Raw genomic sequence first — 24,308 nt, 5'->3', positions numbered from 1 at the left:
AATGTCAATAAGAAGCGACCAACAGATGTTGAATTGTCTCCCCCCCCCCCCCTGACATGTGTGGTTTTAACTGTGCTAGACACCCAATGTCTATAAGAAGCGACCAACAGATGTTGAAATGTCCCCCCCCCCTTACATGTGTGGTTTTAACTGTGCTAGACACCCAATGTCTATAAGAAGCGACCAACAGATGTTGAAATGTCCCCTCCCCCTTACATGTGTGGTTTTAACTGTGCTAGACACCCAATGTCTATAAGAAGCGACCAACAGATGTTGAAATGTCCCCCCCCCCCATACATGTGTGGTTTTAACTGTGTCAGACACCCAATGTCTATAAGAAGTGACCAACAGATGTTGAAAGTTCTCCCCCCCCCCCTTACATGTGTGGTTTTAACTGTGACAGGCACCCAATGTCTATAAGAAGCGACCAACAGATGTTGAAATGCCCCCCCCCCCCTGACATGTGTGGTTTTAACTGTGACAGACACCCAATGTCTATAAGAAGCGACCAACAGATGTTGAAATGTCCCCCCCCCCCTCCCCCAACAGACATGTGTGGTTTTAACTGTGTCAGACACCCAATGTCAATAAGAAGCGACCAACAGATGTTGAAATGCCCCCCCCCCCTCCCCCAACAGACATGTGTGGTTTTAACTGTGTCAGACACCCAATGTCAATAAGAAGCGACCAACAGATGTTGAAATGTCCCCCCCCCCCCTTACATGGGTGGTTTTAACTGTGTCAGACACCCAATGTCTATAAGAAGCGACCAACAGATGTTGAAATGTCCCCCCAGACATGTGTGGTTTTCCTTGTGTCAGACACCCAATGTCTATAAGAAGCGACCAACAGATGTTGAAATGTCCCCCCCCCCCTGACATGTGTGGTTTTAACTGTGCTAGACACCCAATGTCTATAAGAAGCGACCAACAGATGTTGAAATGTCCCCCCTCCCCCCCTTACATGTGTGGTTTTAACTGTGTCAGACACCCAATGTCTATAAGAAGCGACCAACAGATGTTGAAATGCCCCCCCCCCCCCCCTGACATGTGTGGTTTTAACTGTGTCAGACACCCAATGTCTATAAGAAGCGACCAACAGATGTTGAAATGTCCCCCCCCCCTTACATGTGTGGTTTTAACTGTGCCAGACACCCAATGTCTATAAAAAGCGACCAACAGATGTTGAAATGTCCCCCCCCCCCCCTGACATGTGTGGTTTTAACTGTGTCAGACACCCAATGTCTATAAGAAGCGACCAACAGATGTTGAAATTCCCCCCCCCCTTACATGTGTGGTTTTAACTGTGTCAGACACCCAATGTCTATAAGAAGCGACCAACAGATGTTGAAATGTCCCCCCCCCCCTTACATGTGTGGTGTTAACTGTGCCAGACACCCAATGTCTATAAGAAGCGACCAACAGATGTCGAAATGTCCCCCCCCCCCCTTACATGTGTGGTTTTAACTGTGTCAGACACCTAATGTCTATAAGAAGCGACCAACAGATGTTGAAATGTCCCCCCCCCCCCCTTACATGTGTTGTTTTAACTGTGTCAGACACCCAATGTCTAAAAGAAGCGACCAACAGATGTTGAAATGTCCCCCCCCCCTTACATGTGTGGTTTTAACTGTGTCAGACACCCAATGTCTATCAGAAGCGACCAACAGATGTTGAAATGTCCCCCCCCCTGACATGTGTGGTTTTAACTGTGACAGACACCCAATGTCTATAAGAAGCGACCAACAGATGTTGAAATGTCCCCCCCCTCCCCCAACAGACATGTATGGTTTTAACTGTGTCAGACACCCAATGTCAATAAGAAGCGACCAACAGATGTTGAATTGTCCCCCCCCCCCCTGACATGTGTGGTTTTAACTGTGCTAGACACCCAATGTCTATAAGAAGCGACCAACAGATGTTGAAATGTCCCCCCCCTCCTTTCATGTGTGGTTTTAACTGTGTCAGACACCCAATGTCTATAAGAAGCTACCAACAGATGTTGAAATGTCCCCCCCCCCCCCCCCTGACATGTGTGGTTTTAACTGTGACAGACACCCAATGTCTATAAGAAGCGACCAACAGATGTTGAAATGTCCCCCCCCCTTCCCCAACAGACATGTGTGGTTTTAACTGTGTCAGACACCCAATGTCAATAAGAAGCGACCAACAGATGTTGAATTGTCCCCCCCCCCCCCCCCCTGACATGTGTGGTTTTAACTGTGCTAGACACCCAATGTCTATAAGAAGCGACCAACAGATGTTGAAATGTCCCCCCCCCCCCCCCTTACATGTGTGGTTTTAACTGTGCTAGACACCCAATGTCTATAAGAAGCGACCAACAGATGTTGAAATGTCCCCCCCCCCCCCTTACATGTGTGGTTTTAACTGTGCTAGACACCCAATGTCTATAAGAAGCGACCAACAGATGTTGAAATGTCCCCCCCCCCCCTTACATGTGTGGTTTTAACTGTGTCAGACACCCAATGTCTATAAGAAGTGACCAACAGATGTTGAAAGTTCTCCCCCCCCCCCCTTACATGTGTGGTTTTAACTGTGACAGGCACCCAATGTCTATAAGAAGCGACCAACAGATGTTGAAATGCCCCCCCCCCCCCCCTGACATGTGTGGTTTTAACTGTGACAGACACCCAATGTCTATAAGAAGCGACCAACAGATGTTGAAATGTCCCCCCCCCCCCTCCCCCAACAGACATGTGTGGTTTTAACTGTGTCAGACACCCAATGTCAATAAGAAGCGACCAACAGATGTTGAAATGCCCCCCCCCCCTCCCCCAACAGACATGTGTGGTTTTAACTGTGTCAGACACCCAATGTCAATAAGAAGCGACCAACAGATGTTGAAATGTCCCCCCCCCCCCCCTTACATGGGTGGTTTTAACTGTGTCAGACACCCAATGTCTATAAGAAGTGACCAACAGATGTTGAAATGTCCCCCCCCCCTGACATGTGTGGTTTTAACTGTGTCAGACACCCAATGTCAATAAGAAGCGACCAACAGATGTTGAAATGTCCCCCCCCCCCCCTGACATGTGTGGTTTTAACTGTGCCAGACACCCGATGTCTATAAGAAGCCAGCAATCAAACATCCACAATTTGTGGAGAGCGTGGCCAATCGTGGGCCAAATGTGGGAGGATCTTTACGAGCGTGGTTTGGTCGGGGTGGGATATGCTAGGTCTCGAAACTGCGCGCTCTCCCTACGCTTATTTTGAACTGCACAAAACAAGTGTAGCCGGGTGGTGGCGCAGTACAGTCGTGATGTAGTATTTGTATGGCCCCCGTCACACAGCTCTACATTTTTGCGAGGGGCTCGCCGTCAAAATCCAGCACATGGCAAATCAAAAAAAATATATATGTGTGTGTGTGTGTGTGTGTGTGTGTGTGTGTGTGTGTGTGTGTGTGTGTGTGTGTGTGTGTGTGTGTGTGTGTGTGTGTGTGAACGGGCCCTTACCCGCCGTTCGAATCGAGCACTGCTAATACGAAATAACGTCTCTTGCGAGCTGGGAAGAAGTACAATGATTTGCAAGCAAACAAACCAACGCGTTTACAAACTGTCAAGTCTGACTGCGTAAGTGACAGACTGACTTACTAACAGACTTTCTGACGCTAACACACGAAGTATCCTGCGAAAGAATTGAAGTAGATATCAGACAAAGGTATACATATGATACGAAGATGCCCAAATAGAACATACAAACACAAAGAATGCACGAGTCAATGAATTGAGAACAAAGAAAGGAGCGAAACAAACCATGACTGGTGTCACTTTTTATTGACGCAACAAATTAGATTGTCCACAGGTGGAGAGGGGCCCGGGAAGGGGTGGGGGGGGGGGGGAGAGCACGTACTGTTGTCACACACACACACACACACACACACACACACACACACACACACACACACACACACACACAATACACACCCAACACACACACATAGACACACAACACACACACACACACACACACACACACACGCGCACACACACACACACACACGGTGTAGAACATGAACATATTACGCACACGTTCTAATCTACCACACTCATGCAAACGGACTAACAAACGCGCACACAACCTTTTATCTCGGAAACGCGCACACAACCTCACGCTAAAAAAAACACGTTGTGAGAACCGATGTATGACACATTGCACCAAACCTGTGTCATTTTTTTTACAACAAAATATCCGTTCTTGTCACTTGATAGGAGCGTAAAGGCTATCATTTTTGACTGGAGTGACGTCAGTGAGTAGTGCATGTGGTGTGACGTAAGTGAGTAGTGTCGGTGGTGTGACGTCAGTGAGTAGTGTCGGTGATGTGACTTCAGTAAGTAGTGTATGTGGTGTGACGTCAGTGGGTAGGGTATGTGGTGTGACGTCATTGAGTTGTGTATGGGGTGTGACGTCAAAGAGTAATGTCTGTGGTGTGACGTCAGTGGGTAGGGTATGTGGTGTGACGTCATTGAGTTGTGTATGGGGTGTGACGTCAGTGTGTAGTGTCTGAGGTGTGACGTAAGTCAGTAATGAGACGTCAGTGAATAGTGTACGTGATGTGATGTCAGTGTGTAGTGAATGTGGTGTGACGTCAGTGTGTAGTATATGTGGTGTGACGTCAGTGTGTAGTTTCTGTGGTGTGACGTCAGTGAGTAGTGTATGTGGTGTGACGTCAGTGTGTAGTGTACATGTATGTGGAGTGACGTCAGTAAGTAGGGTATGTGGTTTGACGTCAATGTGTAGTGTATATGGTGTGACGTCAGTGAGTAGCGTATGTGGTGTGACGTCAGTGTGTATTGTTTGTGGTGTGACGTCAGTGTGTATAGTTTCTGTGGTGTGACGTCAGTGAGTAGTATATGTGGTGTGACGTCAGTATGTAGTGTATGTGGTGTGGCGTCAGTAGTGCATGTGGTGTGACGTGAGTCAGTAATGTGACGTCAGTGAGTAGTGTACGTGGTGTGATGTCATTGAGTAGTGCATGTGGTGTGACGTCAGTGTGTAGTATATGTGGTGTGACGTCAGTGTGTAGTCTCTGTGGTGTGACGTCAGTGAGTAGTGTATGTGGTGTGACGTCAGTGTGTAGTTTCTGTGGAGTGAAGTCAGTAAGTAGTGTATGTGGTTTGACGTCAATGTGTAGTGTATATGGTGTGACGTCAGTGAGTATCGTATGTGGTGTGACGTCAGTGTGTAGTGTTTGTGGTGTGACATCAGTGTGTATAGTTTCTGTGGTGTGACGTCAGTGAGTAGTATATATGGTATGACGTCAGTGTGTAGTGTCTGTGATGTGACGTCAGTGAGTAGTGTCTGTGGTGTGACGTCAGTGTGTAGTTTCTGTGGTGTGACGTCAGTGAGTAGTGTCTGTGATGTGACGTCAGTGAGTAGTGTCTGTGGTGTGACGTCAGTATGTAGTATCTGATGTATGACGTCAGTGTGTAGTATCTGTGGTGTAACGTCAGTGAGTAGTGTCTGTGGTGTGACGTCAGTTTGTAGTATATGTGGTGTAACGTCAGTGAGTAGTGTATGTGGTGTGACGTCAGCATGACAGAAAGGACTATCTTCGGGACGTGCGCCGTATGAAGATGATAGCCGAGCCCGTTCCGAGCAGGGCCCCCAGAGCCAGGGTTCCCATCGCCAGCCCTCCCATGGCGCCTGGAACGGTATAGAAAAGCCAACAGTTAATCAATCAATCAATCAATCATGTCAATAATTAGAGAGAGATGCTCCCCGCCTTACAAACAAAGAATCAAATGCAAGAAAAAAAGACAGAAAAAAGGCCAAAACAACTCAGGGTTGAAGAAGTCTGCATGCAAATGAGGTAAACAAAACAAATAAATAATGAAAACAATAATCTATGTGTTTTATGTATTTGTGAATGTCCAGGTCACAATTCTTGACGTATTTAGAAGAATATTCCATTTTAATATATTAATTTTAATTGACGATAAAGTGTTGTTATTGTCATCAATCAAGCAGGTAACCAGATCACCTTTCAATCTTGCAATCAACCAAATAAACAGAATTACTGCCTTCCATAAAATTGTTACATTTACTTGAATTTACATGTTGCATGTCTTAGACTTGATGCTCTCTTCCTATGTGCTTTCGTCCTAGTCTCTCCTTGTGGTTGTTAGTACTTTCTCCCCCCTCCCCCTCCCTTTTCTTTTTATCTTCTGTAGATTCTTTTGTTTCTAGTTAGTTCCCCATCCCCATTCTTTCAATTTGTTCTTCTGGTTTATTGTTGTTATGTCCACCATTACGAAAATGTGTGTAATTTAGTATTGTTCTGGTCACGTGATATAAGCATTTGCTTGAGTGCGTGTCCCAACTGTTCATGCGAAGAAATTCTGAATACAAAAATTTTGTTTAAACCAAACAGACAAGCAAGGTAAGGCGGTCATTAATTTAGACCCAAGTCGATTCCGCGAAAACTTCAGTTGGAAGTGGGCTGGCTGGTGATATAAACACAAGATGTTGGCGGGAAAACAGGGTTTATTCAGCCATGCTTACAACGTAGCGTGTGCGTTAAGCTTGTACTTAATTAGGCCAAGTCGACAACTCGAAGTAACAAGACTTCGGGAAGTTTTCAAGAAGTCGACTTCGGGCTATTTAAGGACCGCCTTTACAGGAAGTGTTTCCAAGGGAGGTCAGTCATCATTACGTCCGTACTATACTGACTACAGTTGCTTCCCTTCGCCGTCAGCACGAAACATGTCAGCTGGTAAGCATGACAAACTGTGTGTGTGTGCAGGGGGGGTGGGGGGTCTAATTAGAGCTGTATATTTCTCTCCAACGTGAACGCAACACACTCACCGGGAGAATATCCCGTGGCCCCACCAGGGCTTCCCACATCGTGACCGGTACTAGGCTTCCGTGTCGTGCCTGACTCTTTGGAAGTCGTTCTGGACGAAATGGGCGTGGGCGTGCTTCTCTGAGCACTGGGGGTGCTTTTCTGTCCGGTGGGCGTGGTTTGAGACACGCCAGGCGGCAGTTTGGAGGCGGAGGGTGTGGGAGATGTCTTGCTGACCGCTGTGGGCGTGGTTGTGGTGACGCTGGGCGTGGTGCTGGTCAGAGCCAGGTCACTCTCGTGCACGTACTCTCGGACACTGTCCGGCAACACCACCATCTTGGTGACGGATGTCTAAATTTAACACAACAACAGTGCATATAATTAAACTAGCACGACACAAAACAAAAACAACGACAAACGACAAAATCAACAAAGAAAAAACACAATAAAAAAATAAAAATAATAAAACATAAAAAGCAAAACCATGTTTCTATGTGAGCGTTGCTTGTTTTAAGAGAAGCCAAGACTGCATTTGTCACACATACTTTTGAGAAAATCTATATAATTTGATCAACAGTACTAACTCTACGAACAGCAGCATTACAAATGACACAGGAACACCACAAAAGAAGAAACAGCAAAACCATTAAATATAACCAGAAGTAAACTAAGATTACATTTAAAGGCACTCTCCTGCCAGCTTACTTTAGATCGTGTGGACACGCAAGCACAGGACCAAGTGCGCACGAAAAAGATCCTGTAATCCATGTCAGAGTTCGGTGGGTTATAGAAACACGAAAATACCAAGCATGCATCATCCGAAAGCGGCGTATGGCTGCCTGAATGGCGGGGTAAAAACGGTCATACACGTAAATCCCCATTCGTGCAAAAAACACGAGTGTACGTGGGAGTTTCAGCCCAGGAACGCAGAAGAAGAAGAAGAAGAAGAAGAAGAAGAAGAGATCAGAACATGAAAAAGAACATCCCTCCACTTGGATAAATAGCAAAAGTGAAGAGCCCGGATGTTCTCTGTGCCGAGTGGGATGTTGACATGAATTCATTTTGTAAAAGCGACTGTTTTTGTGTGAACTATTTTTTAAGATTTTGATTTATCAAAAACATATGTCCAAGATAAGGATGGGCTAACACCATGTAAAAGACCGGTGAGGTGTGAGACGGTGAGGTGTGAGACGGTGAGGTGTGAGACGGTGAGGTGTGAGACGGTGAGGTGTGAGACGGTGAGGTGTGACACGGTGAGGTGTGAGACGGTGAGGTGTGAGACGGTGAGGTGTGAGACGTTGAGGTGTGAGACGGTCAGGTGTGAGACGGTCAGGTGTGAGACGGTCAGGTGTGAGATGGTCAGGTGTGAGACGGTGAGGTGTGAGACGGTGAGGTGTGAGACGGTCAGGTCTGAGACGGTCAGGTGTGAGACGGTCAGGTGTGAGACGGTCAGGTGTGAGACGGTCAGGTGTGAGACGGTCAGGTGCGAGACGGTCAGGTGCGAGACGGTCAGGTGGGAGACGGTCAGGTGTGAGACGGTCAGGTGTCAGACGGTCAGGTGTGAGACGGTCAGGTGTGAGACGGTCAGGTGTGAGACGGTCCGCTGTGAGACGGTCAGGTGTCAGACGGTCAGGTGTCAGACGGTCAGGTGTCAGACGGTCAGGTGTCAGACGGTCAGGTGGCAGACGGTCAGGTGGCAGACGGTCAGGTGGCAGACGGTCAGGTGGCAGACGGTCAGGTGTCAGACGGTCAGGTGACAGACGGGCAGGTGTCAGACGGTCAAGTGTCAGACGGTCAGGTGTCAGACGGTCAGGTGTCAGACGGTCAGGTGTCAGACGGTCAGGTGTGAGACGGTCAGGTGTCAGACGATCAGGTGTGAGACGGTCAGGTGTGAGACGGTCAGGTGTGAGACGGTCAGGTGTGAGACGGACAGGTGTCAGACGGTCAGGTGTCAGACGGTCAGGTGTGAGACGGTGAGGTGTCAGTCGGTCAGGTGTGAGATGGTCAGGTGTGAGACGGTCAGGTGTCAGACGGTCAGGTGTCAGACGGTCAGGTGTCAGACGGTCAGGTGTGAGACGGTCAGGTGTGAGACGGTCAGGTGTGAGACGGTCAGGTGTGAGACAGTCAGGTGTGAGACGGTCAGGTGTGAGACGGTCAGGTGTAAGACGGTCAGGTGTCAGACGGTCAGGTGTCAGACGGTCAGGTGTCAGACGGTCAGGTGTCAGGTGTGAGACGGTCAGGTGTCAGACGGTCAGTTGTGAGACGGTCAGGTGTCAGACGGCCAGGTGTGAGACGGTCAGGTGTGAGACGGTCAGGTGTCAGACGATCAGGTGTGAGACGGTCAGGTGTCAGACGGTCAGGTGTGAGACGGTCAGGTGTCAGACGGTCAGGTGTGAGACGGTCAGGTGTGAGACGGCCAGGTGTCAGACGGGGGCCCCGACTGTGTTGACAGCAAAGAGTATGCCAGTTATCTGGAACACAAGCCAGCAAATGAATGATGTGTCATCACTTTGGCCACGATTGTTGTCAAGTATGCTGGTCAGTATGGCTCACTGATAGGGATGGAGTGTGAGTGTGTGTTTGTGTGTGTGTGTGTGTGTGTTTGTGTGTGTGTGTGTGCGCGCGCGTACGTGTGCGCGTGTGTGAATGTGTGTGCGCGCGCGTGTGAGTGTCTGTGTGTGTGTTGAGAGAGAAGGGTCATATCGGAGCTTATTCCCCCCTCTGCTTCTTTCTCTCTGTAAACTTGTAGGGCTAGTTATTTTTCGGTAACTTACCCAGCAACCAAAATCACTTACCCCAAGTATAAAGTATAATGCCGACGCATTATACTTTTTCGAGTCAAAATATTGGACCATATTGCTACGCTGAAAACACAATAGCGTTTATATTGCTATTCTTAAATTATATTCTGTTTTAAAATCATGTTTTTGTCAGCAACAACTACCAGAATGGTCCATGCCGTCGATTGCAGACGACAGTGACAGTTTAGTGCGCATTTCTCTTTGCGCATTTATCCACGGAAATGACCGAACATTGAAAAAGCCATTGACATGTATTACGGAGAAGACTCGAAATAACCGGATGTTTGGCATTACGTCAATATGCCAGGATTCATATGACGTCATGACTCGACGTATCATGCTTGCTTACGTATATTTTATGTTCGAAAGTCTGACTTCTGTTGGGGCTTCGCGTGATGAAGACTGCGGTAAATCTGTAGATGATAAGAGAACAAGGATTGTCTCAGAAGAAAGTCAACGGCTAAATGTTTCAGACCGGTAACTTCATTTCAACATTGCACTGTACAAGGACGTTCCATGTAGACAGGAGAGTTTGCTGCTTTTGTGTCAAACATTGAAAAAACCGTCTGCTAGAATCAGAGAAAGATCGCTTCAGAATCAGATTGCAGCTTCTTGAACTGTGCAAGGTTTGTTGTTTGATTTTACACGTAATCTATTTTGTATGCACGGTTAGCAACACACACAAAAACACAAACAAAGCAAATGGCATCGTCTGTTGACCAGTCACAGAAACAAACCTGGCGAGGCATGTGTGTACTTTATACACGTCGAAGAAACCGGAACCATGCGTCTTTGTTATTGCCATTATTGCTGAAGCTCGCATTTTTCATGATCCGCTAACTTCGACCATTATTTTTTAATAATCACTGAAACTCGGCATGTAACCTCTACATCTCCTGCATACCTGGCCATCAGGTCCGAAGCCCCCGATGATGAAGCTGTTGTTTCTGATGACCTGCAGCAAGGCGTTGGCCGAGTTGTCCAGTTCTGGCTGCGCTTGGACCTTGCTGACGTCACCGGAAATGGGCGCTTTGTCCAGCAAGGATACCCGGATGTGGATATTGTCCAGGAACACAACCTGCACGAGGAAACGACATTCACATCTTCTTTTGTTCTCTTTTTTTTTTACTAGGCGCCGATCATCCTTCTTCATTGGTCTTTTTACATTGAGTAAAGTTATGAGTAAATGTTTTAACATTGACTGAAAATCAAGATGAGGGTGTGGCGTATGTGTGGATGTGTCATTGTGTGTGTGTGTGTGTGTGTGTGTGTGTGTGTGTGTGTGTGTGTGTGTGTGTGTGTGTGTGTGTGTGTGTGTGTGTGTTTATCAAGACTTGTTTTCTTTCACGCGGAGAGAATTGCATCAACGGTCCACCTGGATGTCAGCGATGCGAAGAGCAGACAACTCCGTGACGTAGACCAGAGAGGCCAGGACCGACAACTTGAACTCCCGTAAGTTGCGCTTGACGTTGGCCAGGAAATCGTCTGCAACATGTCTGGACTTTAGGAACACAAACAAAACTCTTGTTGTTATTGCTTATCTTGTCATAACTGTACATCACTGTAAATCCACAGCCTCAAGGAACAGAGAAGCTCGAGTTGAAATGACGCGACTTACTGCAAATGATTGAATGAAAATGACGTTACTGTCTTGAGGTGGCAAGGTGAAAATGACGTGACGTGACTGCAGATAGCGAAGTCCAAATGACGTGACGTACTCAAATGTTAAAGTCCAAATGACGTAACTTACGGGACATGGCATAGTCAGAATGACAAAACTTACTTAATATGATAAAATCAGAAAGACGTGACTTACTATAGATGCCAAAGTCAAAATGACGTAACTCATTGAAGATTGCAAAGACAAAATGAGGTAATCTCACTAAGATTTCCTGTAGATGGCTAAACAAAAAACTTTCTGGAGATGTCAAATTCAAAATGATGTGATGTTACTGGAGATGGTAAAGTCAGAATGACGTGAACTACTTCAGATAGCAAAGCCAAAATGACATGACGTACTGGATATGGCACATTTAAAATGACGTGACTTTCTTAAGACGGCAAAGTCAAAGTCAAAATGACGTGACTTTATTCAAATTGCTTAGTAAAATGAACCAAATTACCGGAGATGGCAACGTCATAATGACGTGACCTAGTTCAAATGTCAAAGTCAAAATGTGACCCTCCACCACGAAATGAGTCGCATGTCACCTCGCGCGGTTCTTCGCTAAGCTTAATATAAGTCCCGGGAGTGTCTTGTAACAGTGTTAGTTAGTTAGCTGTTGCTTTTCGGGTCCAGCGGTCCATAATAGGCCAAATCAGGACCCCTTGTAACAGTGTGAGGGTCACCTTAGTCACAGGCTTATAACTTAAACAGTTTTTGCTCTTTTCTAAAACGGTCTTCACCACTGGATAGAGCATAACAAACTCTTTAAAGGCGACATGCGACTCATTCCGTGGTGGAGGGTCACAAATGACGTGACTTACTGCATATTGCAAAGTAAGAATGAGGTGACTTACTGGAGATGGCAAAGTCAGAATGAGGTGACTTACTGGAGATGGCAAAGTCAGAATGAGGTGACTTACTGGAGATGGCAAAGTCAGAATGAGGTGACTTACTGGAGATGGCAAAGTCAGAATGAGGTGACTTACTGGAGATGGCAAAGTCAGAATGAGGTGACTTACTGGAGATGGCAAAGTCAGAATGAGGTGACTTAGTGGAGATGGCAAAGTCAGAATAAGGTGACTTACTGGAGATGGCAAAGTCAGAATGAGGTGACTTACTGGAGATGGCAAAGTCAGAATAAGGTGACTTACTGGAGATGGCAAAGTCAAAGTTGCGCCTCCCCCTGTGTAGGAAGCAGGGCGACACGTCAAAAGCCAGCACGTCAGGTCGCGACTTGAAGAAATGGAAGAAGTTGTTGTCGTACTCTTCCCCAGCCAACTCTAGATGCATCTGCACCGGTGTGCCGCCACTCAGCAGCGCCTGCTGGTCCAGTGTTGACGTCCAGTTGTCCTGTAATATAGGTACGCGTGTACTTGCATTGACAAGATAATGATGGCGACAGATTCACATCGACTGTTTCTGTAATCAAATGATGAATTTAACCGACTGCTTATTGTGGACTGCTTGTCTTCGCAAGGAAGGCATATTCTTCACTTGTTCGCAACGTACTCGTAAGTATCGCAAGCCATTCGTAATCATCGTAAAGGTATTCGTAGCTCTCGCAATGCAACATATTCGCAAGCACTCGCAACCATTCTTAAGACATTCGCAAGAAATGTGTATATGAACATGTTGTATTAATAAAAAAAACAAAGACGAATGGACAGGAACAATATTGACCATTCGAAGCCTAAAGAATCCTTGCGAATGTCTTACGAATGATTGCGAGTGCTTGCGAATGTCTACCGATCATTGTGAATGCATAATAATCCATATTCGCAAGAATATTCGGCACAGTGTAAGACTGGCATCACGAATGTTTGCGAATGCCTTGCGAGCGTTACGAGTACATTGCGATGCATGATTACGAATATTCGCACGGATATTCGGCACAGTAAAAGACAGGCATAGCGAATGGTTGCGAATGCCTTGCGAGCGTTACGAGTACATTGCGATGCATGATTACGAATATTCGCACGGATATTCGGCACAGTAAAAGACAGGCATAGCGAATGGTTGCGAATGCCTTGCGAGCGTTACGAGTACATTGCGATGCATGATTACGAATGTTCGCAAGGATATTCAGCACAGTGTAAGACAGGCATAGCGAATGGTTGCGAGCGTTACAAACACAAAGCGATGGTTACGAATGTCTTGCGAATACTTGCAAAAAAAGTTAAGAATATGATGTCCTTGCCAATATTATAAACATGTTGCTTTGTTCGAAACAAGAGACGAATGGTGGCGAATGGTTAAGAACATTTACGAATGTCTTGCGACCATGTCCCGATCATTGCGAATTATTGGAAAATTCTATTCGCAAGGACAATTCGGCACAGTGTAAGAGTAGCATAACGGACATGAGCTTAGCCACATCTCAGAGGAAAATCGTAAAACGATCGGTAGCTCTAGAAAGATGATGGCAACATTTTGCGCGATTGCCAACGCCCATCGACACCCCTGGCGCAGGTATCTGCTACGGGCGCTCCGTGGGGCAGAGAGTACTGTAGTGATAGTCAAGGTTTGCCTAAGTTGCGCAACCGAGACAAAGCTCACAGCCTTCTGGCCACAGGCCGTACAACTAGGCGATTTTACGGTCTGCATGTGGTAAGCTGATTTGGTAACGATCTTCTCCTCGCGTGGGGTGTGTTGCGCAATGCCAGATGTGGCTTGCGGTTACGTTAATGTTAACCATGGGTGACTTAAGGCCTGTGTAGATGAACGTACCGCCCTGAAGGACCACTCCAGTTAATGTTAACCACGAGTGACTTAAAGTCTGTTTAGATGAACGTACCGCCCTGAAAGACCACTCCAGTTAACGTTAACCACGAGTGACTTAAGGTCTGTTTAGATAAACGTACCGCCCTGAAGGACCACTCCAGTGTGGCCGTGTTGTTGGAGCCGGGGGGGTAGTCCGCCTTGTTGGCGATCCACGTCTCACACGGTAGGCCTCGCACAGTTCTCTGGGGACATACGTTTCTCACTTATTTCACCTCACTCAGTCTTTCTTGACATGTCTTATGCCCTGTTCCAATATCTAAACGTGTCTTATGCCCTGTTCCAATATCTAAACATGTCTTATGCCCTGTTCCAATATCTAAACATGTCTTATGCCCTGTTCCAATATCTAAACATGTCTTATGCCCTGTTCCAATATCTAAACATGTCTTATGCCCTGTTCCAATATCTAAACATGTCTTATGCCCTGTTCCAATATCTAAACATGTCTTATGCCCTGTTCCGATATCTAAACATGTCTTATGCCCTGTTCTAATATCTAAACATGTCTTATGCCCTGTTCCAATATCTAAACAATTACAGATAAGTAAATGATTAAAAGAAAAGACAAATAACTAATACATAAATAAATGAATAAATTGATGAATTGATTAAATCATTAATAGATACGAGATTAATTAGTTACATTAATAAATGCATTTGACGAAACTGTGTTTTAGTGAGGGCAAGAGTTTACCCGACGTTGTCATGCTAACAATAGGGGTAATACACAGTCTTCAGCAGAGGGGCGGAGGGGGGGGGGGGGAGTGGGGGGGGGGGGGTGGAGGGTGCCCTTACATCTGGAAAGGGGGGGGGGGGCTAGCTTACACTGTATAATTATAACGTCTGCTCTCAAACTTTGATTTAAACTATCTATATACATGTGCGAATTCGCGTCATTCAACCTCTCCAATAAACAGTCATCACCCCTGACCCCCCCCCCCCCTCCCCCCCTATCCCCCCTGTCAGCAGAACTGACCGGTCCCATGTAGACAGGCTTCGTGTTGTCTAGGTCGAAGAACTCCACCGCCGTTCTCAGTCGCACGTGTGTGACGTCAGCAGCGGCTCTATCATCAAAGACGTCACGCTCTATTGACGTCACGGTGCAGTTGCCCAGCTTCTCGTCCATGATGTAGGCCACACCTCCACACAACAGAGAGGGGGTCCCATGGGTAAAATCATGAACCAATCATCTTTTGGCGGACTGTGTGCATCTGCTAATTCTGTAAAAGTACCTTTCAAACGGAGGACTTTCTACCACCTGTAGTTCCCCCAACTTTCACGCGATTTCAGTTGGTGTTCAAGTCAAATCAAAATCGCTCCACATGTGAAAAGCGCGAAAAATCAAACTAGTTTTAAGCGGCGATTTTCGTCAGACGTGAAGGCCATTTAAGTTATCGGGACTAGCTCCTGATGCGGGAAGAGCAGTTTTGCTAGAGCATAGATATAAATAGGCATCTGATAATATCTCTGGCTAGAGCATAGATAGAAATAGGCATCTGATAATATCTCTGGCTAGAGCATAGATAGAAATAGGCATCTGATAATATCTCTGGCTAGAGCAGAGATAGAAATAGGCATCTGATAATATCTCTGGCTAGAGCATAGATAGAAATAAGCATCTGATCATATCTCTGGCTAGAGCATAGATAGAAATAGGCATCTGATCATATCTCTGGCTAGAGCATAGATAGAAATAGGCATCTGATCATATCTCTGGCTAGAGCATAGATATAAATAGGCATCTGATCATCTCTGATTAGAGCATAGATAGAAATAGGCATCTGATCATATCTCTGGCTAGAGCATAGATAGAAATAGGCATCTGATCATATCTCTGGCTAGAGCATAGATAGAAATAGGCATATGATCATATCTCTGGCTAGAGCATAGATAGAAATAGGCATCTGCTAATATCTCTGGCTAGCTTTTGCCGTGAGGGCGTAAAACCTACATTTTCTTCATCTCTGGCAAGAGCCAACCAATCGGTTAGCACGATGAGAAAAGTCTGCACACAATCTTCGCCAAGTCACGGCCGAGTCGAGCAGTGTTCAACTGAGTTTGGGAGTCGGTGCTAAATCTGGCCTAAATCGTTCCTAAACCGCCGGGGCCGAACACATGGCACACTTTTCGCCGACTTGGCCTCGAAGACTCAAGAGCGATTTTCAAACGAGAAAAGGTGGGGAAAAGCTGGTTGAAACTCAGCCATGTGAACGGCACTTTATTTAGTGCCCTCTTAAAATAAGAATTGTTATTATTGCCCGCGCTTGTTTTGTACCAGGAAAACACAAGCGAACAGTGCACCAACGGGAATACTTCTTCTGCCCTACAGAGCGGCACTGTAAGCTGTTGCTTGGTGCATGTCAAGTTATTGAACAGACTGGGCGGTCCTATAGTCATGTGTATCGGAGCATACCTCTTCTGCTCCACAGAGCGGCACTGTAAGCTGTTGATTGGTACATGTCAAGTTATTGAACTGACTGGACGGTCCTATAGTCATGTGTATCGGATCATACCTCTTCTGCCCTACAGATCGGCACTGTAAGCTATTGATTGGTGCATGTCAAGTTATTGAACAGACTGGGCGGTCCTATAGTCATGTGTATCGGATCGGACGGTTTCTACCCGACTTGTACTGAGTGCGATTGTACGAGGCAGGATCACGCCCAGTTTCATTTCCGTGTCTGATGATGACGTCAGCGCACCGCGCAGTGACGGAACCAGATGTGACGTCACCACCAGCGACGTCATCATGCATGTACGTAAATCACTCGTCGGTCCCAAAGCCACGTAATTCTTTCTGATATATGTTATTGATCAACGATGTACAAGGCATGTAACTCACTGACCGGTTCCAAAGTCGTGTACTTCTCTCAGTGGTCGGCCTCCATACAAAATGCTCTGGTAAGGGCCCGGTACGTAGCGAAACTGGACCACCTTCAGCCTGTAGTCATACCACTCCTGTCGCGCACACACACACACACACACACACACACACGCACGCACGCACACACACACACACACACATACACACACAAGCACACACACACACACACACACACACACACATACACACACACACACACATATACACGAAACACAAACACACACACTCTCTCTCTCACACACACACACACACACATACACGCACGCACGCACACACACACACACACACACACACACACACACACACACACACACACACACACACACACACACCGCTGTAATGCCATCAATTTTGCGTACCACTGCTTTCACCCAAAGCCAGAGACACAATCATCGTACAATGAGACAGAGCCAGTACAATCTAAACGACAAAAGAACATTTACAACTTCTCTTATGAATATAAACATATGCAACAAGAGTCAGTCACAGTTCCACACAGCTCTTGTTAAAATAATACTTTTGCGATTGCACATTCTAAGCTCAAATGAAATCAGGATGCATAATTTAGCTTACTTGGACAAACCACAATTCCGGGGACGGGTGTGTGTATGGGTAGGGATGGTGGGTGTCCCAGACCCCCCCCCCCCTCTTCTCGAACTTTGCGCCTTTGACCATGTCCCAATGGCATTTGGTTGTGGAGTCCGATGACCCATGCTCTCTTACATCATGATCAAGGCTGAACACTGCATGTGGTTGTGGGGTCCGATGACCCATACCCTCTTACATCATGATCAAGGCTGAACACTGCATGTGGTTGTGGGGTCCGATGACCCATACCCTCTTACATCATGATCAAGGCTGAACACTGCATGTGGTTGTGGGGTCCGATGACCCATACCCTCTTACATCATGATCAAGGCTGAACCCTGCATGTCATTGGTTTACAATTATGTTTGATTTCTTTCTAATAACTTGTATGAACTGTCTATAAATCAGTGCCAGCTATGTCACTGTATAGCCCAGTGTGGATGAGCAGTGGGGTATAAGGGTTAAATACCTGGGTAAGACTTGTTTGAGCAATCTTTCAGCGAGCTATTCTCTCCAGGTTAGGTTAAAGAGATTGTTTGTATCTGTTAAGAAGTTTTGTTAACGGTATTTGTTCTCCTTTGTTGTTTCTTTCAGTCTTCGTTCGCATGTCTGGCTGTCTGGGCCTCACGCCGTTCGCCGCGTACCTCACTTCTCCTTCATTTTCATTTTCTTTTCATTTTCATTACTTTATTGTCCTATCGCTTCCTCCTAGTGGAAAGCTAGCAGCAACAGAGTCGCACTACCCAGGTGTCTGCGTGTTTAGGTGTAATCAGCCACCTGCACTTATGGCAGAATGACCAAGGTTTTCTACGTGCCACAATGGTGACACGAGGATGGGACATGGATACCTCTCTCAGTCTGCACATAAAGTTGACCCGTGTCCGTCCGGCCTGGTTTTAAACCTGCGACCTTAGGATGACAAGTCCAGTGCTCTACTAGTTGGGCTAGCGGGCCTTCGGGAATGTGGCAAGGTGGAAAGGACTCGAACCTGCGACCTTAGGATGACAAGTCCAGTGCTCTACTAGTTGGGCTAGCGGGCCTTCGGGAATGTGGCAAGGTGGAAATGACTCGAACCTGCGACCTTAGGATGACAAGTCCAGTGCTCTACTAGTTGGGCTAGCGGGCCTTCGGGAATGTGGCAAGGTGGAAAGGACTCGAACCTGCGACCTTAGGATGACAAGTCCAGTGCTCTACCAGTTGAGCTACCGGGCCTTCGGGAATGTGGCAAGGTGGAAAGGACTCGAACCTGCGACCTTAGGATGACAAGTCCAGTGCTCTACCAGTTGAGCTACCGGGCCTTCGGGAATGTGGCAAGGTGGAAAGGACTCGAACCTGCGACCTTAGGATGACAAGTCCAGTGCTCTACCAGTTTAACTACCGGGCCTTCGGGAATGTGGCAAGGTGGAAAGGACTCGAACCTGCGACCTAAGGATGACAAGTCCAGTGCTCTACCAGTTTAGCTACCGGGCCTTCGGGAATGTGGCCAGGTGTAAAGGACTCGAACCTCACCTGCATAAAGGACACCTGTTTGTCCAGGACGTTGACCACCTCCACTGTGAATGAGAAGGCGTCAGGTAGGTCAGGGACAGTCCGGCTGTTAACACGGCCCGCACACACCACGTCATCCGGGGTCTGCGTCAACACAAACATCATCACAATCCACCACATTCCACTACGATCCATCACAATTCACTACGATCCAGCACAATTCACTACAATCCATCACAATCCATCACAATTCACGCCGAGCGCGATGTGTGTGTCTACTACTACAATAGAGAAGCACCTCACCTTTAATACGAGGTCGACGTTAACTATCACACGAGAGAAGGGCCGACCCATTTAGAGCAGATCGACGTCTACTATCACAAAAAAGGAAATACCGCACTTATAAAACAGCAAGACGTTTGGGGGGCAACATCTACCCAAAACTTCCTCTTCCAGTCCACCCATCTCCAGCCAAGCCATTGCCCTTTCCCACAATGCTTCCAGTCCACCCATCTCCAGCCATTGTCCTTTCCTACACTGCTACCAGTCCACCCATCTCCAGCCATTGTCCTTTCCTACACTGCTACCAGTCCACCCATCTCCAGCCATTGTCCTTTCCTACACTGCTACCAGTCCACCCATCTCCAGCCATTGTCCTTTCCTACACTGCTACCAGTCCACCCATCTCCAGCCATTGTCCTTTCCTACACTGCTACCAGTCCACCCATCTCCAGCCATTGTCCTTTCCTACACTGCTACCTGTCCACCCATCTCCAGCCATTGTCCTTTCCTACACTGCTACCAGTCCACCCATCTCCAGCCATTGTCCTTTCCTACACTGCTACCAGTCCACCCATCTCCAGCCATTGTCCTTTCCTACACTGCTACCAGTCCACCCATCTCCAGCCATTGCCCTTTCCTACACTGCTACCAGTCCACCCATCTCCAGCCATTGCCCTTTCCTACACTGCTACCAGTCCACCCATCTCCAGCCATTGCCCTTTCCTACACTGCTACCAGACCACCCATCTCCAGCCATTGCCCTTTCCTACACTGCTACCAGTCCACCCATCTCCAGCCATTGTCCTTTCCTACACTGCTACCAGTCCACCCATCTCCAGCCATTGCCCTTTCCTACACTGCTACCAGTCCACCCATCTCCAGCCAAGCCATTGCCCTTTCCCACAATGCTTCCAGTCCACCCATCTCCAGCCATTGCCCTTTCCTACACTGCTACCTGTCCACCCATCTCCAGCCATTGTCCTTTCCTACACTGCTACCAGTCCACCCATCTCCAGCCATTGTCCTTTCCTACACTGCTTCCACCCCCCCCCCTCCCCCACCACCCCCTTCTCCAGACCGGGGAGGGATGGGGTGGGGGGGGGGGAGAGGGCCAGGGGACGGGGGGCAGATCAACGTTTCACCGCCAACACTGGAGACGTGAAGAGTGGACAACAACAACAACAACAACAACAACAACATCAACAACAACCACAACTACAATTACATCATCATCGTCAGCATCATCATCATCATTATCGTCATCATCATCATCATCATCATCATCATCATCATCATCTTCATCATCATCAACATCATCATCTTCATCATCTTCATCATCTTCATCATCATCATCAGCAGCAGCAGCAGCAGGAGCAGCAGAATCATCATCATCACCTCAAACACTTCAGGCCTGGAGATGAAATTCTTGAAGTGGAGAAAGTCGTAAGTGTGACTGAAGGTGTGGGTTCCGTTCATGGGATCGTTCTGGTTGATGGCTACCCCGGCTACCCGGCACTGGACGGGTGTGTCTGGGTACCCCACCGCTGTGTCCCAGCTCCGAGGGTCTGAAAAGTGCAAACACTCGCTGTCAACATGTGTTGTGCGAATCGCTAACAGTATCATCGTCAGTTCTCACACAGAATAATATTTATATTATTTGTGAGAACTGACGATGATACTGTTAGCGATTCGCACAACACATGTTGACAGCGACTGACTATATTCTGTGTGAGAACTGACGATGATACTGTTAGCGATTCGCACAACACATGTTGACAGCGACTGACTATATTCTGTGTGAGAACTGACGATGATACTGTTAGCGATTCGCACAACACATCTTGACAGCGACTGACTATAATATCATATAGTCACTCGCTGTCAACATGTGTTGTGCCAATCGCTAACAGTATCATCGTTAGTTCTCACACAGAATATACATGTAGTTAGTCGCAAGGGCAAGCTTGAGGTCAATTATAAACGCACCAATTAAAGGTTTCTGTGTATTCTGCTTGCAAACCAGTAACGTGTCTGTTTCCACATTGTTTTGAACGGATGGATGGGTGGGTGAATAAATGGATGTGTGGATGGATGGATGGGTAAATGAATAGATGGGTGAATAAATGGGTGGGTGGGTGGATGGATGGATGGATGGATGGATGGATGAATGAATGAATGAATGAATGAATGAATGGGTGGGTTGGTGGATAAATTGATGGTTAGATGGATTGACGGATGGATGGATGAGTTGGTTGGTGCACAGATGGCTGGATTGATGAATAGATGGACGGAAGGAAGAATGAATGGATATATGGATGAATGGATGGGTGGATGAGTGGGTGGGTGGATGGATGGATGGATGGGTGGGTGTAAGAATTGATTGGTGGATGGATGGATGATGGATGGGTGGGTGTAAGGATTGATTGGTGGATGGATGGATAGATGGACGGAAGAATGAATGTGTGAATGCCTAGATAATTGGGACTAAGATGCAGTGACGCTGGAAGAGGGAGTGAGAGTGGTGGTGGCATTAACTCTTGTCTTCAGGAACAAACAGCCTCAGTAAACTTCCGACTGAAACAAAACCATGATGACACGTGACAAATAACCTCAGTAAACTTCCGATTGAAACACAACCCTGGTGACACGTGACAAACAACCTCTCAACCCGCCACTCACCCGTGAAAGACCAGTACACGTTGACGGAGGCGTCAAACTCGGGTACATACTGACAGGAGTACCAGGTGTGTACCCGTACTCCCCGCGCCCAGCCGGAGCCCAGGTAGGTGGTGGTGGCGCCGCTAAAGCCAACGTGTAGCGCTGCGGATGGAGAGAAGACATGTCCTCGCCCATTGGCTGTCTTGTAGCCAAACAGGAAGCGGTTTACATCCCCCGACAGCTGCTCAACGAAGCACCTTTCTGCAGATGTAATGTGGTTGCCTGAGAAGACTGCCAGACAGCCTTTAATAGTCATCGTAATCTGTCAGTTAAAGGGGTAATATCCAAGGCGAAAAGCACCTTAGATCGACAAAGATGCTGGTCTGACGACAAGCCACCAATCTTTAAAAAAAAAAATGTAATGTTTATTTTCGAATCCATGTAACATTATCTGGTTTCCATGTTGCGCGAATAATGTTTTTGTTTAATGCTTGCAATGTCCTGAACGGAGACAATCAACATTTGAAAGTATTTATAATTCTTTCTCTGCTGATCAAGGATATATTTGATACCATTATTTATTAATGAAATCGATTTGTATAGTTAAAATAAATCAATTAAATCCCCAGTCTGTCTCAAACGGTTTACAGAACGATTTAAATCTTCTCACAAAAAAAGCATTTTAACCTTATGGAACACACTTGCAATAGCATTTAACAGCATTAAATGACACAGTTCGTTTCGTGGTTTATTTTACCCTTGAGCCATCGTGGACCCGTGTCACTCACTTTCTATTTTTCACAATTTCGTCGTCAGTTTGTGATTTCAATGCGACTGTCTGTATCTGCAATAGCACGTAATTGTGTACTTCTGAATCTAAAATGCAACAAACGACTGCGATTCACACGAACTTATCGGCGGCGGTTGGCTTCAAAGAACATTCGTCTGCTTGGGGAAACACGATCTTGCGTGACCTGTCACCTCCTTCCGGGTTCCCTTTTTTAAAACTTTCAAAACTTCGAGTTGAACTGATCTTGTATTGATGACAAAAGAATTATTTTATGATTTAAGAATTTTTGTGTGACAAGCTGTCAATTTATCATTTAGATTATAAAAAAAAGTTAGGTCTAGCGCCAGAATGTGGCTTCCAATTGTGTTCATAGACAATCCGTTCTGACTGCACGAAATACATTCTTTGAAAAATGCTCGCTCTTTCAGAGTTATTTCCACACATACCCGACAGAGTTGTTTCCACACATACCCGACAGAGTTATTTCCACACATACCCGACATAGTTATTTCCACACATACCCGACAGAGTTATTTCCACACATACCCGACAGAGTTGTTTCCACACATACCCGACAGAGTTATTTCCACACATACCCGACAGAGTTATTTCCGAACATGTACTCACTCTCCTTGGGAAACACCGTGAGCGCCTCGTTCTGAGCATAGTCATAGTAGAGATAGTAGGGCGACCCGTACTCAATCTGGTGCATGACGTCCCTGTTGTTCGCGTAGTCGTAGTACTCGTGCACCTCCGTAGAGCGATTTGCATTGGCTATTTTGCAGTCCACGTGCACCTCAAAAGTGTCGGGTACAACTGGACGCTGGGGCTCGCTTTCTGGTGATGCTGTGGACATAAGCAGCAGCGAGATTTCAATCGCTTCGAGTACCTCCACCATATTCGGTACAATGATGTACCTAGCTAGGGTACGTTACACAGCCATTGGGGAGTTGATGCCGAACAGCGTGTGCGTGCGTGACATGTTTTGTTTTAATATACGTGACCCAAGCAATAAAGATTGAAATAATGTAAATGATGATACATTGCGAAGAAATGTACGCACGCACGCACACAAACCCGCACACATAAACACGCACACACACACACACAAACACACACACACACACACACACACACACACACACACACACACACACACACACACACACGCACGCACGCAATCATGCACGCACGCATATACCGACAAACACAAACACGCACACACTCTCACACCCATACAAACATACACACACACTTACAAACACACACACACCCTCACACACACACCCCACACACACCCACACACACACACACACACACACACACTCCCCCATACACACACACACACTCCCCGCCACCCCCCCTCCCACACACACACTTACCTGTTGGTTGCCGCTGTTCGCACACCTGTCTGTCTAATCGCGCCCTCACCGGACTTGCCAGCAACAACAGCGACAACGACACGACCCACACCATCCTCTTCCCGCTTCTACTCCCTTCCCTTGTCATGCTAACAAGCACCTAGGGCAAATATAAAGCACATCTTCACTATTATAAACTCCTGGGGCA

The 24,308-nt window shown here is 46.8% G+C and overlaps 3 protein-coding genes across 5 annotated transcripts in view; 1 reads left to right on the top strand and 2 right to left on the bottom strand.

Moving 5' to 3' along the window:
- The window catches only part of LOC138950247 (uncharacterized), a 796,434-nt gene that overhangs the window by 693,205 nt on the left and 78,921 nt on the right, over window positions 1-24,308 (top strand). The gene's annotated exons all lie outside the window — the stretch shown is intronic.
- LOC138950264 (uncharacterized) overlaps window positions 1-24,308 on the bottom strand; it is a gene marked incomplete in the record, with an annotated part of 260,344 nt that overhangs the window by 178,837 nt on the left and 57,199 nt on the right.
- On the bottom strand, window positions 5,545-24,215 carry LOC138951289 (uncharacterized). Its single transcript, XM_070322919.1, has 13 exons — window positions 24,122-24,215; window positions 23,367-23,585; window positions 21,971-22,210; window positions 20,687-20,856; window positions 19,031-19,153; window positions 16,896-17,007; window positions 15,026-15,189; window positions 14,130-14,231; window positions 12,420-12,618; window positions 10,978-11,087; window positions 10,507-10,680; window positions 6,825-7,152; window positions 5,545-5,663 (listed from the first exon to the last, which is right to left on the bottom strand). The coding sequence occupies exons 1-13, from the start codon at window positions 24,213-24,215 to the stop codon at window positions 5,566-5,568; spliced, it is 2,133 nt and encodes a 710-aa protein (XP_070179020.1). The 3' UTR covers window positions 5,545-5,565.

The sequence above is a fragment of the Littorina saxatilis genome, linkage group LG16 (genome assembly GCF_037325665.1).
Source record: "Littorina saxatilis isolate snail1 linkage group LG16, US_GU_Lsax_2.0, whole genome shotgun sequence".
Classification (NCBI taxonomy): domain Eukaryota; kingdom Metazoa; phylum Mollusca; class Gastropoda; order Littorinimorpha; family Littorinidae; genus Littorina; species Littorina saxatilis.
Note: the sequence above shows the minus strand (reverse complement) of the source record. Positions and strands in the feature narration are given on the sequence as shown.

Coding starts and splice junctions, on each gene's coding strand:
- LOC138951289 (XM_070322919.1), bottom strand. CDS start 24,215: ATGGTGTGGGTCGTGTCGTTGTCGCTGTTGTTGCTGGCAAGTCCGGTG. Junction 20,857..21,970: donor CGTGTACTGGTCTTTCACGG/GTGAGTGGCGGG, acceptor TGCACTTTTCAG/ACCCTCGGAGCTGGGACACA. Junction 19,154..20,686: donor CCAGGCCTGAAGTGTTTGAG/GTGATGATGATG, acceptor GTGTTGACGCAG/ACCCCGGATGACGTGGTGTG.